The sequence below is a fragment of the Antechinus flavipes genome, chromosome 5 (assembly GCF_016432865.1).
Source record: "Antechinus flavipes isolate AdamAnt ecotype Samford, QLD, Australia chromosome 5, AdamAnt_v2, whole genome shotgun sequence".
Lineage (NCBI taxonomy): Eukaryota > Metazoa > Chordata > Mammalia > Dasyuromorphia > Dasyuridae > Antechinus > Antechinus flavipes.
This window is the reverse complement of record NC_067402.1, coordinates 192,524,223-192,538,798: the sequence shown is the minus strand read 5'-3', so window position 1 is coordinate 192,538,798 and position 14,576 is coordinate 192,524,223. Positions and strand designations below refer to the sequence as shown.

Below are 14,576 nucleotides of genomic sequence, written 5' to 3'. Positions count from 1 at the left end.
TTGTAAAAATGTTTTCCTAGTTTATTGTTTCCCTTCTAATTTTGTCTGCATTTGTTTTGTTTGTACAAAAACTTTTCAATTTGATATAATCAAAATTTTCTATTTTGTGGTCAATAGTGATCTCTAGTTCTTCTTTGGTCATAAATTCCTCCCTCTTCCACAGGTCTGAGAGGTAAACTATCCTATGCTCTTCCAATTTATTTATAATCTCATTCTTTATGCCTAAGTCATGAACCCATTTTGACCTTATTTTGGTATACGGTGTTAAGTGTGGATCAATGCCTAGTTTCTGCCATACTAATTTCCAATTTTCCCAGCAATTTTTGTCAAATAGTGCATTCTTATCCCAGAAACTGGGGTCTTTGAGTTTATCAAATACTTTATTATTAAAGTTATTGGCTATTTTGTCCTTTGAACCTAACCTATTCCATTGATCAACTAGCCTATTTCTTAGCCAATACCAGATGGTTTTAGTAACTGCTGCTATATAATATAATTTTAGATCTGGTACAGCTAGGCCACCTTCATTTGATTTTTTTTTCATTAATTCCCTTGAAATTCTTGACCTTTTGTTTTTCCATATGAACTTTGTTGTTATTTTTTCTAGTTCATCAAAGTAGTTTTTTGGGAGTCTGATTGGTATAGCGCTAGTCAACATTCTTAGGAAAGAATGAAGGGGGACTGGTCCTGTCTCAATCACCCTAACAATTTGCTTTCTAGGGATGATGACTAAGGAAAACAATATGCATACATCCACAAAACCAATCATAACTTTCCCTCAGACACTTACTAACTGTATGACTGGGCATCACTTAATCCCATTTGCCTCGGTTTCTCATGTAAAATGAACTGGAGAAGGAAATGGCAAACCATTGCAATGTTTTTGCCAAGAAAACCACAAATGGGTTCATGAAGTCTGACATAACTAAAACTATTGAACAAATTAAATTACCAACCCTTGGTTTCCTCATTTATAAAAATGGAATTTGAACAAGATGTTCTACAAGATCCCTCCAAACTCAATGGACTGTACGGCACTTCCATAGCCATAGTGACATCCCTTAGGTGCTAGACAACAGTTGATTTAAATTTTAAAATCTGTAGCTTGTTTTCCATTTAACACCAAGCAGATGAGTTGTTTGATCTTTGCTAAATATGAACTCAATCCCCTCCAATTTTTTGCAATATTAATGTTGGTTTGCTAATAAATGCGACATTTTGCTTTTTAGCATATTCAGGATTCCATGAAACACCACAGTTATCAAAGAATATTATTTTCACTCAGATACATGCAGACTTGCCTTGAAAGACTTACATGAACAAAATGAAGTGGGCAGAACTAGATCATTGTAACCAGTAATCGCAATATTGTACAATGATCATCTGTGAACGACTTAGTTATTCTCTGCAGTACAATGAGCCATGACAATCTCAAAGGACTCCTGATGAAAATGCTAAGCACCTCCAGAGAAAGAACTCAGATTAATTTTTCAGTTTTTTCATAGGGTGAGTTTGTCTTTCATATGACTAAAGTGTAATGTGTAATGTGAAACACATTTTCATATGTATGACCTTTTATCAAAATGCTTACTGTGTCTATATGGGGAGAGAAGAGGGAAATTGGAACTCAACATTTTTTTTAAGGAATGTTCAATTGTTTTCATATGTAATTGGGAAAAAATATGATGGAGAAACATGGGCATAGGCTTTATGTACGCACAAACACCCCATGTACTATGAAAGGCTTCCAGTTTAAATATAGAGTTCTATGGCATAATTGATTTACTTTTGGAATTTGTCAAGCTTTTGGTGATAACCAAACAATAAACTCAGTGAATTGCACCCCAAGGTTAAAGAATTGAAGGAGACAAGGAAACATTTCCAAGTTTCATAAACCACACTAAAGAAAAGTGGTTTGATGGAAGGTAAAGCCTCTAGTCCAATCCTTTTAAGAATTTAAGTGGACAATGTGACAGTGAGAGACAGGCAAGAATTGAACCCACCATTAAAGGGCACAGCATCTTTAATCTACGTCTTCTTGCACGATCCAGATGAGGAAGGTCAAATGGCCATGGCTCCTCTTCATGGTGTACCCTTCCAGTAATAACTCACTCAGAATGCCACCCATCTACCCAAGCTCATCCTTCCCAAAAGGCAAGCTCGATGCATGACCCAGACAAGCAGATTAAGCTCAGGCTGGGTAGGACTCAACAGCCAACATCAGTGGGTCAGGGGACTCGGGAGGACAGCCTACTTTTACTGGCTTACCAAGAGATTGATAAAAAGAATGTGTGCCCAGCATGGAGGCGAGTGGGGAGGGGTGGAGTAAGGGGAGAAGATGGTTAGCTTAAGAAATTCAAGAGATTGCAGTGTGGACAAGGGCAACAAGAGCAGCTAGGTTTATGTGCCTTTATTCCTAACCCCCTCATCCCAAAGCCGGTTTTGCACTGGTAGATGAATGAGTTCAAAGCTTGCCCTCTCTCCTGAAATTAAGGGACAGAAGCTGCCATTATTAACACACAACATGGATTCTGTCTGGGTGATTAGCAGCAGGATTTCAAAGTTCTTTGTTGCCCAAAGCAGTTTTCTATTTCTTCCTGCTGCAATTTAATATATAATAATGTGATTAACTATTTCTTACATTTCTTTTTTGGAGTTGAAGCTACCTGTTTTGCTGATATCCATTCATTCTACCATCTTACAGGATAAAGGTTCTTCAAATTCCATCTTTCTCCAAGTTATCTCAAATAACTTCTAGCTTTAAAATGCTGCCATCCCTTAATATGTTTGGTTCACCCTGTATCCAAAAGTTTAGTTAAGATGTATACAAAGCTTATTTTAACTATGTCCCTGCGGTATAAAGTCAAGAACCGAGATGATCAGAGGCTATAGTTCACACATGAACATTTGAAGGGAAAAAAAATTAGAATTTGGCGCAGATCAGTAGTAAAAGATATTAGTATTAAGACATTCTAATCAGCCTGAGTACCAACATCTGTGGGCAATCCTTATAACTGCTATATATAATCATGATTTCAGGTTTTTTCTTGTCATTAAATACAAAGTAGCCACTGGTTCTATAAACCGTAACATCCACAACAAATAAATTAGCAAAGGGACATCAAGATCTTAAGTACATACACATGAAGGACACAAGGGATTGTATATTGACAAAATTCTGATACCCACTACAAGTAAAATTTCAAAGCCTTAGGTGGCTCCTGTATAGATTAGAAGTGGTACACATATACTTTCACAGGTTGGAAACTGATTCTCCTAACTTGTAATTGGAATACATGAATATATATTGAGGCAGAACAAAAAGTCCTGGTAGACTGGAAGCAAAGACTGAAAGCACCATGGATGAATTTAAGAGATGCAATTATCTTTTGAATACATAATTTTTTAAAATCTTCAGAACATTCACATACATTATGTATTTCAAATACTTCTGGTGCCTTATCTCTACAAATTTTAGCTAGGAAGGAAACAAGAAAAAAAGGAAAAAGGACAAAGAAAGATCATCCCAATACTTTTGGCTTCCAGAGATTTTAGATCTGATTACCGAGTTGTCTCATGTTACAGAAGAAACAGACCCAAGAAATTTGTGATCTGCCCAAGATTACCAGGATATTTCCCATTTGAAAATTACTTCAAGAAATGCCTTAAATTACCCCAAAATCTTGAAGTCCAGTAAACAGTTTCATTCCCCATCACCTGTCTCAAAATTCTGAATTAGAAATGCATCAGAGAGAAACGAGCTTACATGAATCTTTCTACTGGATTGATGAATCCTGGATGGTCTGACATTCCCTGACAATCAGTTACTCATCTCACCTTACCAAATTTGGTTAGAATTGATCAACTAAGATTTACAACATAATCAAAGCTGAAGGATTCCAAGTTTGATTAAATGAAGATTGAATGACACTGCTCCCTCAGTCTTTTCCTAAGGCATCTATCTCACTAGTTTCTCTTTATTTTACAACCCAGTATCAGTACATATGTATGATGTTGCACTTTCATATGTTACAATTTCAGGATGATAACAGAGAGCCAACACAAAATAATTTTACTGAGGCTAGATCGTTTTTTCCCTCAGAGGGTGAAATTTTATTTCTGAGGAAGGTCACTCATACTGCACATTTTCCAATAGTTGTTATATAGTATAAAGCAGGAAATTTCTCCTCCCCACATCCTGAGAATACAGGATTGGCAAAAGAAAAAAATTAAACCACACCTGTAAAGGTTTAGCACCAGCATAAAAATAAAAATAAAAAACAAAGCATTTACTATCATTTCTTTGGTTGGGGTCTTTCCCTTTAGAGTTGGTGCCAAAATTTTCTCTTTTAATTCATAATAGCAAAATGGTAAAGCCAGAAAAAACCACAGTTGCTGCTGAAATTGAGGAGGCTGTTCCTTTTCTATTATCTTTGGTGCAGACATTCCTGGGATCTCAGCTTGCTGGTAAAGGTGTTTATTTGTTTTTTTTATTCCTTTCATGTTTTTTAATTTAAGAATAAAAAAGTCCTCATCTCAAAAATCTTGGTTAGTTTATTCTTCCATTTTATTGCTTGAATGTTTCTTTGGTGTTGGTAAAGTGTTTCAGGTTTCATATTTCTGTTTGTTTCAGTACACCTGTAAAGTAAATAGAGTCAATTTTCAAATAGCTGAACTCAAAAGCACAAGTCAAGCACTATGAAAGTATAAAATGCATACATCATTTGAAGCATAAAAAACTTTCAATTTTAAAAACTATTCCTACTTCTAAAAAAGTTGCTGTTCAAAGCACATTTACAAAGATCAGTAGCTGCTTCCCCTCATCCCAAGAATTAAAGATTACTATCCAGAGCTGGAAAAGTTTCTGACAAATGTTCAGCTAATAAGAAAGTCAATTTATAATCTAACTTTTAAAACAAAGGAGAAAAAAAAATCTATGATATAATCCAAAGTATAAAGCATCATATTTAAAACAATTTTATATGAATTTAAAAAGTAAAAGTTCAAGCAACCTGAATTTCATTATAGCTCCCCAATTTCTGATGAAAATTACAGTATAGCCAAAAACACAATAAACAAATTGTCTAAGGTTGTCCTTCTGCTTCCTTTGCCCCAAAGTACAATTTTGTAACTTACAAAAGGAGCCTCCTACAGAGCTTAAGGCAAACAGGGGGCTGCATAGAAATCGGGCTGGATTATACCATTATTCCATAGAGCAGGTATAGAGAAGACATGTGTTAAATGTACCAATTAGCCAAAGTGGGGAGTACTTAAAAAAAAAAAAAAAAAAAAAAAAGATTTTTTCTTTTCCTTATAATTGAGGATTAGATTCACTAAGTTATAATTGGCCACTAGGGGTCAGAAAAGATTAAAGAAAAACAGAAGTAATAAATAGAATGGACAAATTCAGCTTAGAGCAACAATGATAAATTTATCTAATTTCTCCATAACACTAAGAAACTCAAACAACTAAATAATCTTCCCTTGTTATATGTGCACTACTCCAAAATCAAGAATTCAGGCTATGAACTCCAACTAGATTCAATTTGTGAGAGAAGGATTATACACTCAGAATAGTCAGATTAAACCAGGACATTTCCTGGTTTTATTTTTTACCTGTAGTAGTAAAGGTGCCTAATGGGAGCCAGACTTCACTCAGCATTGCTCGGCTGAGTGGTTGGAGCAGGGTTTTCAGTTGGTGCTTCAGCCACCTTGAAAGAAAAGATGGGGGAAATCAGGTCAGATTGTTGCCTTAATAAAGGAATCTTTTTTAAAAGTGAGATATCTGAAAAGCAAATGTACTTTAAACAGACTCTCAACTATGAAGTGCAATATCAGTCTTTAGCTATTACCCAGGAGCCAAGAAATTTGGTTCATAGTAGAAAATGTGTTCCTCCAAAGAAAAAGTGGGGAGGGCAATCCTCAGTAGGCTAGGTCTGTGGTCACTAGGGTAAGAGACAAAATTAAAACCCAGGGCATCTTACTCCAATTCCAGTACCCTTTTTTGGACTGGATGATCCCTAACAGGATTGATTTTTTGAGAAGTTTGTTTCAAAACTTCTTTCAACCATCTGCATTCTGCCCCTCATGCCCACCCCCAAAAAATCTTTTTGGTATAAGAGTTAACATGTCACAAAGAGCCTCCTAAATACTAAGGCTTCTTGGATGCCAAGCATGAAATGACCTTTAACACCTAGTTATCAAGAATCTATTTAAACTGGAAGCTACAAAGAAGTCTGGTTTGTTTAGAAATTATGTTAGGATAACATCCCAATCATCAGTATCTAGGTTTGTCTTCACACCCTTTCTTGAAGACGATTCCCTCCTTCTATCCCAGAAGTGGGTGCTGTTCTTATACTGGAATCCAATATAGTTCAGGATACAAAAATTCCTATTTACAAGTCTAGTTTGATGTGTTTTATAGTTTTGGACATTGACAAACTGGTTTGTTGGTATGCAAAAATGTGAGATCCTTCTTGAATGATCAATAGGGAAAATTCTGCAGAAACAAATCATATCATAGAGTTTATATCTCTTATAAAAATGAAAAATAAAGGGAGGAGAGGCAAAACTAGGCTGTTAGATTCTTAAAATCAGAAAACTCAAGTTCAAATCCTGCCTCAGACACTTTAGCTATGTGATCCTGGACAACTTCTTAAGCCCTCTCAGTTCAGGGCCCTGTCATCTGTAAAATGAGGACAAGCAGATTCATCTCCCAGGACTGTTGGGAAGATCAAAACAGTTCACACATTTACAGTGTTTCTCAGCCTTCAAAATATTAGCTATTATTTTCTGCTAGACTTGGTTTTACACAAGTGACCAATTCCTGAGAAGCCCAGCTCAAATATTAAGCTTGATCTGGGATCTCACTGATCACCACCTCTTTGGGCCCACCTTTCCTGAGCAATTTTCATCCATGTTTTCCTGTAAGTTTGCCATAACTCTACCCAGTGTGCCAGATTTTCCTCCTCTCTTCTGAGATACTATGCTTACCTAGTAGAGAACTCGACTTGTCTGCCTCTCTCCTTCCTCCCTCACCACTTCCTTTATTGCTATTCCTAAGAGGTCCTAGATGATTATATGCAGGAGGGTGCCCACATCCCACCCTACCCATCCAACTTTCCATTACCTTTGTGTGATGCTCATTTTTAGCTCTTCAGAAGCTATTCATTTTTTAAAGGGAAGGTGGTGAATGCCGTAACTTAAAATTCCTTTCCATCTTTTGATCCTATTGAATTTATTAATTACTAAATGCAAGATGCTGAAAATCATGAATTTCAAAGAAACTTTGCAAAATTCTAATGAAAATGGAAAACATAATACCCCCTTTTGTAATCTTCATTATAATGGGAATACATTTCAGTTGAATTTAAAACCACAATCTTTCTGCTCAAGTGACACAAATAATGCTTCTGCCTTTCAACAAGAAAAGTTATCTATGATATTGGTGTTCAGATACACTTGACCTTCTCCTTAGGTTGCTGAAGTACCCTCTTTTGATAAATTCTCTTAAGTTCCCCACTTAATATGGTAACATCTTTGAAAAAGATCACTATTCTAATTTATCATTTGAATATGTAAAGAGATCTCTTCATAGGATAGTTATTTGAAACTGTAGGAGAAGAGGAAAGAAGAGAAAGACACATCTGGTTTCTCCCAGGAGCTTCAGTGTACAAAAGACATGGAGACCCAGAGACCACAATGATCTGCCCATGTTCCCTATACCACTCTTCCTCTGGGCAGCAAGCAGAGGTAGGATTCTAAGGGATCCTAGGCTTAGAACCAGACCTCTGGATCTTCAGGGTCTAGGCCCAGCTGAACCAAAACTGCCTTTCTTATTCCCCAAGTCCGCATTACCTCTTTGCTGTCTTGTGAAGAAGCATTTGGAGGACGAGGGCGGCGGCGATAGTTGTATGGGCGCCGGTAACCCCGACGCACTGAAGGTTGCTGTGGGCCATTGGCTCCATGCTGGTTCTCCTTGTCTTCTGCCTCTCCAATAGCTGGGACAGGGCGTGGTCGGGAAGGGCCCCTTGTAGAGGAACATAAAGGGGAAAAGGGCAAATGAGTGAATGGGGAACAGAATGGAGTGGGGAGGGGAGCTCCTTAAAAATCTGAACATTTTAAAAAGTGGCAAAAAATGAAAGAGAAGTTCAAAATATGGTTTTTAAAACATTTAGGTTTTTTTTCTTTTATTTGCTGACACAGTTATAAACTGACTGCATCAAGTGACCAGCATTAGCCACTCAACACTCTATCTTGGATAGAATAAATTCAATAGATGGGAAGATATAATTAGGCCACAGAAGTCTGAAAGAACTGGCCCCTCCACCCCCACCCCACTCCTTTTGCAGAACTTATCTGCTTACTCCATGTCTGAGGAAGTATGCACAAAATAGACTGAAACTCTCAAATAAAAGTTGTACTAACTCAAAAAGCTTCCCAACCAATTTCAAGTCATTATCTGGACAATAAGGCTCATCTTTCCAAATGCATCATCTTGATGCTAATCATGAAACATCATGATCTCAGAGGAACCAAAATTACAGGTCACTAAAAATGTAATGAAAAAATTTCTCTTCTTCCCCCATTTTTTTAAGTTATTTGTTATAAGAGATGGCTTTTTGGGAGAAGGAAGGGAGGATATAAGGAAGAAACCAGTGACAATAAAACCAAAAAATATCAACAAAAAGTGAGTCTAATAAAAATAAATGATTGCAGATTACATTAGGACAGATACTTGACAGTTTGGTATAATTGTCAAGTGCTGGATTTGTAACCAGAGACACTGGGATTTGACCTCTCTTACCACCAATTTTTCTTGTTTATAAAATGGAGATAATAATAGGACCTAGCAGGGCCTCACTTCAACTTGATTATTGTAAGGCACAAATGAAATTATGTGCATAAACCACTTTGCAAACATTAAATTGCTATGGAAATAGCAAGTATCACAATTACTATACATTATCTAGAATGTGAGAGTCCAGAAAAGGGGATGGGCTGCCTAGACAGGGTCCTCATCATTCACTGACATCCACAAAACATAAACATTCCAGGAAAGGCTGTCAGCACTCAAAAGAGAAGATCTTCCCTAAAGAACTACAGATGACAGGAATAAAAGACATGCAGGTATGTGTGGATTTTAATCATCACCTATGGAGAAAACCTGAAATGTGGCTAATCAAGCTCATATCTTTTTTTCCCCATTATTTTGACAATGATAGAGAGCCAATGCTACTTTTCTTCCACTTCTCCCAAGGACAAGTCACTAGAAAACCCAGCCAGTCTGGCACCATCTGCATCCCTACAGTACACAACTGTACATCACAGGGAAAGATAAAGTGAGTTATTGGGAGAACCCCAGATACTTATACATGCCCTTACTTTCCTTTCAAAAAGATGGAGCTATTTTTGCTCTCTCATCATCTAATTAAGTCAGACAAATAACCCCTCTCTACCATTTTTAAGGCCAGATGGATGATCATTGTTACCTTCGAAAACGTGGACGATAGTTGGGATTCCGGTGTGCTGATGATTGAAGTTGTGTTCCTTCTGAGATTCCATCTTTCATCTCCCCCATCTCACCACCCTAAAGAGAATCAAGACAAATGATAAAAGACTAAGCAGTGCCTTCCCTAGACTGCAGGTTTCAAAGGTATGGTTACAATATAAAGGAACACAAACTATCTTAAGATCCATGACCATCTTGTAAAGCTATTAGTGTGAATAATAAAATGGTAAAACTACTGGGCAGATTGAGAAAAAAATTATATTTCTATAGTTATATGGCAAGAAAAATATATAACCCAACTACCTATTTTAAAAAGTATCTATTGGTTTATCCCAAAGTATCAAGTAAGAATTGTGTAGCATTTTAATTATAAAATGATTCCTATTTCAAGTCTATTATAGACCAAAGTGTCTTCTATCTCATAAAATAAAACTTGGTGTTCAAGAGATAGGGATGGCAGTACAGTAGTTGGGACTTCTCTACAGAATGAAGATGGCACCACTGGGCGAGTTTCAAATACAAGTCTCATCTTTTTTCCCCAAACACCTATTAATATGTTCCTACAATCTATGTTGTATTGAAGTCAACAAATTCAGAGTGCTAAAGGAGGAAGGAACCTCAAAGACCACCTAGTCCAGCCTTCATTTTACAGATGAGTAAAGAGAAATCCAAGAAGATGAAATGGCTTGCCCAAAATCAAACATCAGATGCAGAATTTGATACAGGATCTCCAACCTCTGAGCCAGTGCTTTTCTTACTGTTATCAGGCTAAGATTTCTCTTGACAGGGGAAAAAGTTACATATATTTTACACTAAAATATTCACTCTAAAAGTTTTACATAAGTCAGATTTTGGGAAAATGTGACATTCAAGAATAAACCAGTAATTAAATTGGCTTCTCTGACTTGTTTAATATGCCTCTCTCTCTTATTCCTTGATTCCCAAATAAATATTGATGGTCTAAGTATGGTCTTTCCTAAGGAGAGTAGCCCCTCAAGCCTCCAATCTTTTCATGTTCCTCCCTTCTTAGCAAAATTCTTATGGGCTTCCAATTACCTCCAGAGTCAAGTGCTAATTCCTCTGTTTTGGCATTTAGACTTTTCACATATCAGCTCCAACTTCCTTTTTAGCTTTATTAAACATTAATTTTTTCGCACATACTCTACAATCCAGGCAACCTTGGCCTTTCTGCTATCTCCCTGTTTCCTTTACTTGATTTTTTTGGTGTCTGTGTGTACATGCACATGCACACCCACACCTTCACCTTCACCTTCAATCTCTATCTCTGTGCTTTTGCATACATAAGCTATTCCCCCTCATGACTTCATCAGCATCCTATAAGCCAGTTTCAACCATTATTTTTTACATAAAGATTTAATGATCTCTCCAAGTGCTAGTGCTCTTCACCCCTAAAATTATCTGGTATTCACACTTTTATTTTGCATTTAGAAAATGAATGAAGTGAGCAAAACTAGAACACTTTCACAGCAATGGTTATATTTTAATGCAACAATCCATGATAATTCCAAAGGAATCATGAAAAATGATATTTCTCAAAGAGAGAACTGAATGAACTTGAGCACAGATTGAGGCTTATTTCTTTCACTTGTTTTGGTTTGGGTTTTTTTTTTGGGCAACATGCATGTTTTATTACTTCACATGTCAGTGGGTATCATGTTTCTGCTTCTTAGGTTGGGGGAAGGACTAAAGAAATAGAAAAAAATTTTAAATTAATATTTAAAAATGTGTGCATATTGCTTTTCCTCATTAGAAGAAAGTGAGCCCTTTGAAGGCTTTGTGTCCCACATTTAGCCACCTGAAACATAATAGGCACTTTACACTTAAAATGATTCAGGAATATGAAAAAGTATACCTTCCCCTGGTAGCTGACATTTATTTAACACTTTCAGATTTAAGAAACACTTGCTAGATTCTCATAATCACCCTGAATTGTTTTGAGGAGCGGGAAAAGGTGGGGGAAACCTAGTCATTTCATTTAGAAACAAATTGTTCTACTACTATAAATTGTAAAGGCTCCTAACTTAGAAGATTGTTGTTCATCATGAATCACACTATAATGTGAATTTCTCCAGTCCTTTTCCCAAAATAGGATGTCCCACTACCACCACAAACTCAATGTCCAAAAAATAAATTTTTCTTCCCCTCTACCCTTGTCCAATTCTTCTTTCTTTCTCATGTAATAATATAAAATGTCCCACAAATTTGAGTTTAAAACACTGAGCTTTGGGGATACTCTGTACATTCAATTAATCTTTGCTTTCTCCAACTGTCTTATCTCTAGGAATGGACTGTTTTTTCTCCAATCTACCCATCTCTTTTTATCCAATCTTTACTTCCTTCAAGGTCTGACTCAGATTATACCTTTCATGAACCATTCCTGAAATCCCAAAAGAAAGAAGACTTCTTTTCCCTTCTCAGTATTTCACAGTACACAAAATTATCTTAAATACTAATTAAATAATGATTTCTAACCCACATTTTCCCATCCACAAGATGACACAACCAATACCTAACTATACCTTGATCTATAATATGCTGGGTTTTTCTCTGCACTGTGTCAGTGTCTATAACACCTCATATTTACATAACACTTAAAAGATTATAAAATGTTTGGCTCACAATAGCTGGTAGATGATTTAGTATTATCCCCATCTTATGGAAGGGGAAAATTAAGGCACTAATTGTGAAACACGAAGCAAGTCACTCAAGTGTCAATGTGAGGATTCAAACTCAGATTTCTGGACTTGAAATCTAGCAACTCTTTTCCCCTAAGCCTTGCTGACACTTTGAATAGGTAGCTCTATAATAATCTTATGCTAAAGAATTTGAACAAAATATATCCAGGATAAAGAAGACATTATGTGTAGATTATGTATAGAAGCTAGTATAAAGAGAATTCTATATTCAGGTATAGACTGAATTAAGTTACTTCAAACATCCCTTCCATATCCCGAGATTTGAGACAAAGAACACAGAACTCAGGAAGATAAGCTGCCATACACCTAACCTGATTATATTAGAGATGTGAAACAGGGAATTAATGACTTTTTTCTGAACATTGGATTTTACATCATACCTGAGCAATACTTCAGGGTAAGAATGTGGATGGGGAGAAATGTAAGCTATCAATTCTTAGTGCTACAGAGTAAGTTTATACATAGTTTGCAATGTCCAACTTCTGAATTTTAATATACTAGGGGTACTTTGTTTTTCCACTTAGACACATTATAAAGGTCAAATTAGCTGCAGCAGATAGAGCAAGCCCAGAATACAATCAAATGTTAAAGAACAGGTTCAATTAATTTCCTGCATGACTTTAAACAATAATAAGAAAAAGCCTGGCAAATATGAAGATAAAATCTACAACGCAGCTTTACATAAACTCAATAAAACTCTATAGCAGCCCTGTGAGAAAGGATAGTTATTCACAGACTTAGTAGCCCATTTTATAGACAGTAAATAAACTGACTCTACAATTAAGTAAATATGCCCAAGATATATTGCTGAATTCTGTGTCAGAAGAGATATATGGCCTAAGTCTCCCCCAATTTCCAAAGCTCTTTCCATTAGAGTAAAGGGAAGCCCTGGTTCATGTGCCTGTCTATAAAACCTAACACTTCAAAAGTCTGGCAAGAAATACCTAAAAATACTCTTGAGCATACACAAGTATTATGCAAATGCTAAATAGTAAGTAGATGACTTCAAGCATGCAGTACTAACTCACTAAAAATAAAAGTCCATGACAAATCTCACTGACCCCTCCCATCTCCATTTCCTAGAAGCCCAGAGTGGTCCCCTAGAGAAATCTACTGTGTCATGTACTTGGTCCTCCCATATATGTCGTCTGCCAGTTATTTTTAGCATTCTTGTCAGAGGCAGCTGCTGAAGACAGGGAGGAAGAAAACTAAAATGTGAGAAGCACAAACATACATGCTGGACAAGAAGAGGCTAAAAAAACCCCGCAACATCCAATTATCTAACTGGACATAATTGATCAATACTCTCTCCTTGCAACTTTCTCATCCTAAATTTAACTGAATTCCCTGTATTCTCCCATCCCAGATGGCTCCAGAGGAGAAAAAAGGCTGGTGACTGCACAATTCTCTCTCTCCCCCTTACTTCCTCCCTTCTTCAAATCCAATGCATCTCCCTGATATCAGGTCATCTTGGGAGAACAAGCAACCTCTATCCATTAGGTGTCCACTCCCCTAAAAGGTGACCCAATTCTAGTTTTATTTTGACCCTATATTTTACCAGTTCATCTTTATGCTGATCTCTCTACCCAAATCTCTGGTTCTTGTATTCTATTCATCCTTCCAGTTGTGGACACTCCCCTCATCTTGCCATTTTCTCTGCTCATATTCACATGCAATTGCTTTATAGCATTTGCAATCACTTAGCTATGTTGATTGACTGCCCTCCCCCCAATTCTATTATCTAAATCAACTGGGCCTTCATGGTCCTAAAGCAATCTGCTAGTGAACTTCTTCTCACACTTCCCATAAGGGACTTAGAGCTGCTTCCTGATGCTGATTTTAAGGACACCTTCTCCCACAAGCTGAGTTCTTCATGGACTGTTTTTCAAAAGGCCCCAATCCAGCCATTCTCAAATAGCTAGTAAGAGTCTACACTATCAAGCCCCATATGGAAGAGGTACAGATGCCTCCTCTTCTCCACTGCACTCCTGTTTTTCAGCTCTTTTATGTGTTGTCCTTGTCCATTTGAATGTAAACTCCCTGATACCAAGGATTGCCTTGGCTTGTAGCCCAGCATAGTGTCTGGCCCAGGGTAAGCACTTAATAAAGACTTACTGAATAACCTTTTACTTTCTTTTTGACTTCCTTCATCCCCTACCTCTCCACTGCTTTCTGGCTCTTACCTGAGAAAAGTAGCTATTTGCTGTGAACTCCCTTTTCCATGATATTCTGTGTTTCAAACCCCCATGACCCTGCCCTCTCTCTTGTGCTTTGATCCCTGATTTTCTTTCATCCTCATCACCAAGGCCAAACCCTGTTTGTGTGCTAGAATCCTATTCTCTACACTC

General features: G+C 36.9%; 1 protein-coding gene across 2 annotated transcripts in view; it reads right to left on the bottom strand.

Moving 5' to 3' along the window:
* Positions 1-4,086: 4,086 nt before the first annotated feature.
* The window catches only part of YBX3 (Y-box binding protein 3), a 31,859-nt gene continuing 21,369 nt past the window's right edge, over positions 4,087-14,576 (bottom strand). For both annotated transcript variants that reach the window (XM_052000100.1, XM_052000101.1), the window contains 4 exons: positions 9,492-9,589; positions 7,858-8,029; positions 5,617-5,711; positions 4,087-4,638 (listed from right to left, as the gene is read on the bottom strand). In XM_052000100.1, coding sequence (XP_051856060.1) covers positions 5,652-5,711; positions 7,858-8,029; positions 9,492-9,589 — 330 coding nt within the window. In that variant the 3' untranslated portion in view covers positions 4,087-4,638; positions 5,617-5,651. The remainder of the gene's footprint in view (positions 4,639-5,616; positions 5,712-7,857; positions 8,030-9,491; positions 9,590-14,576) is intronic.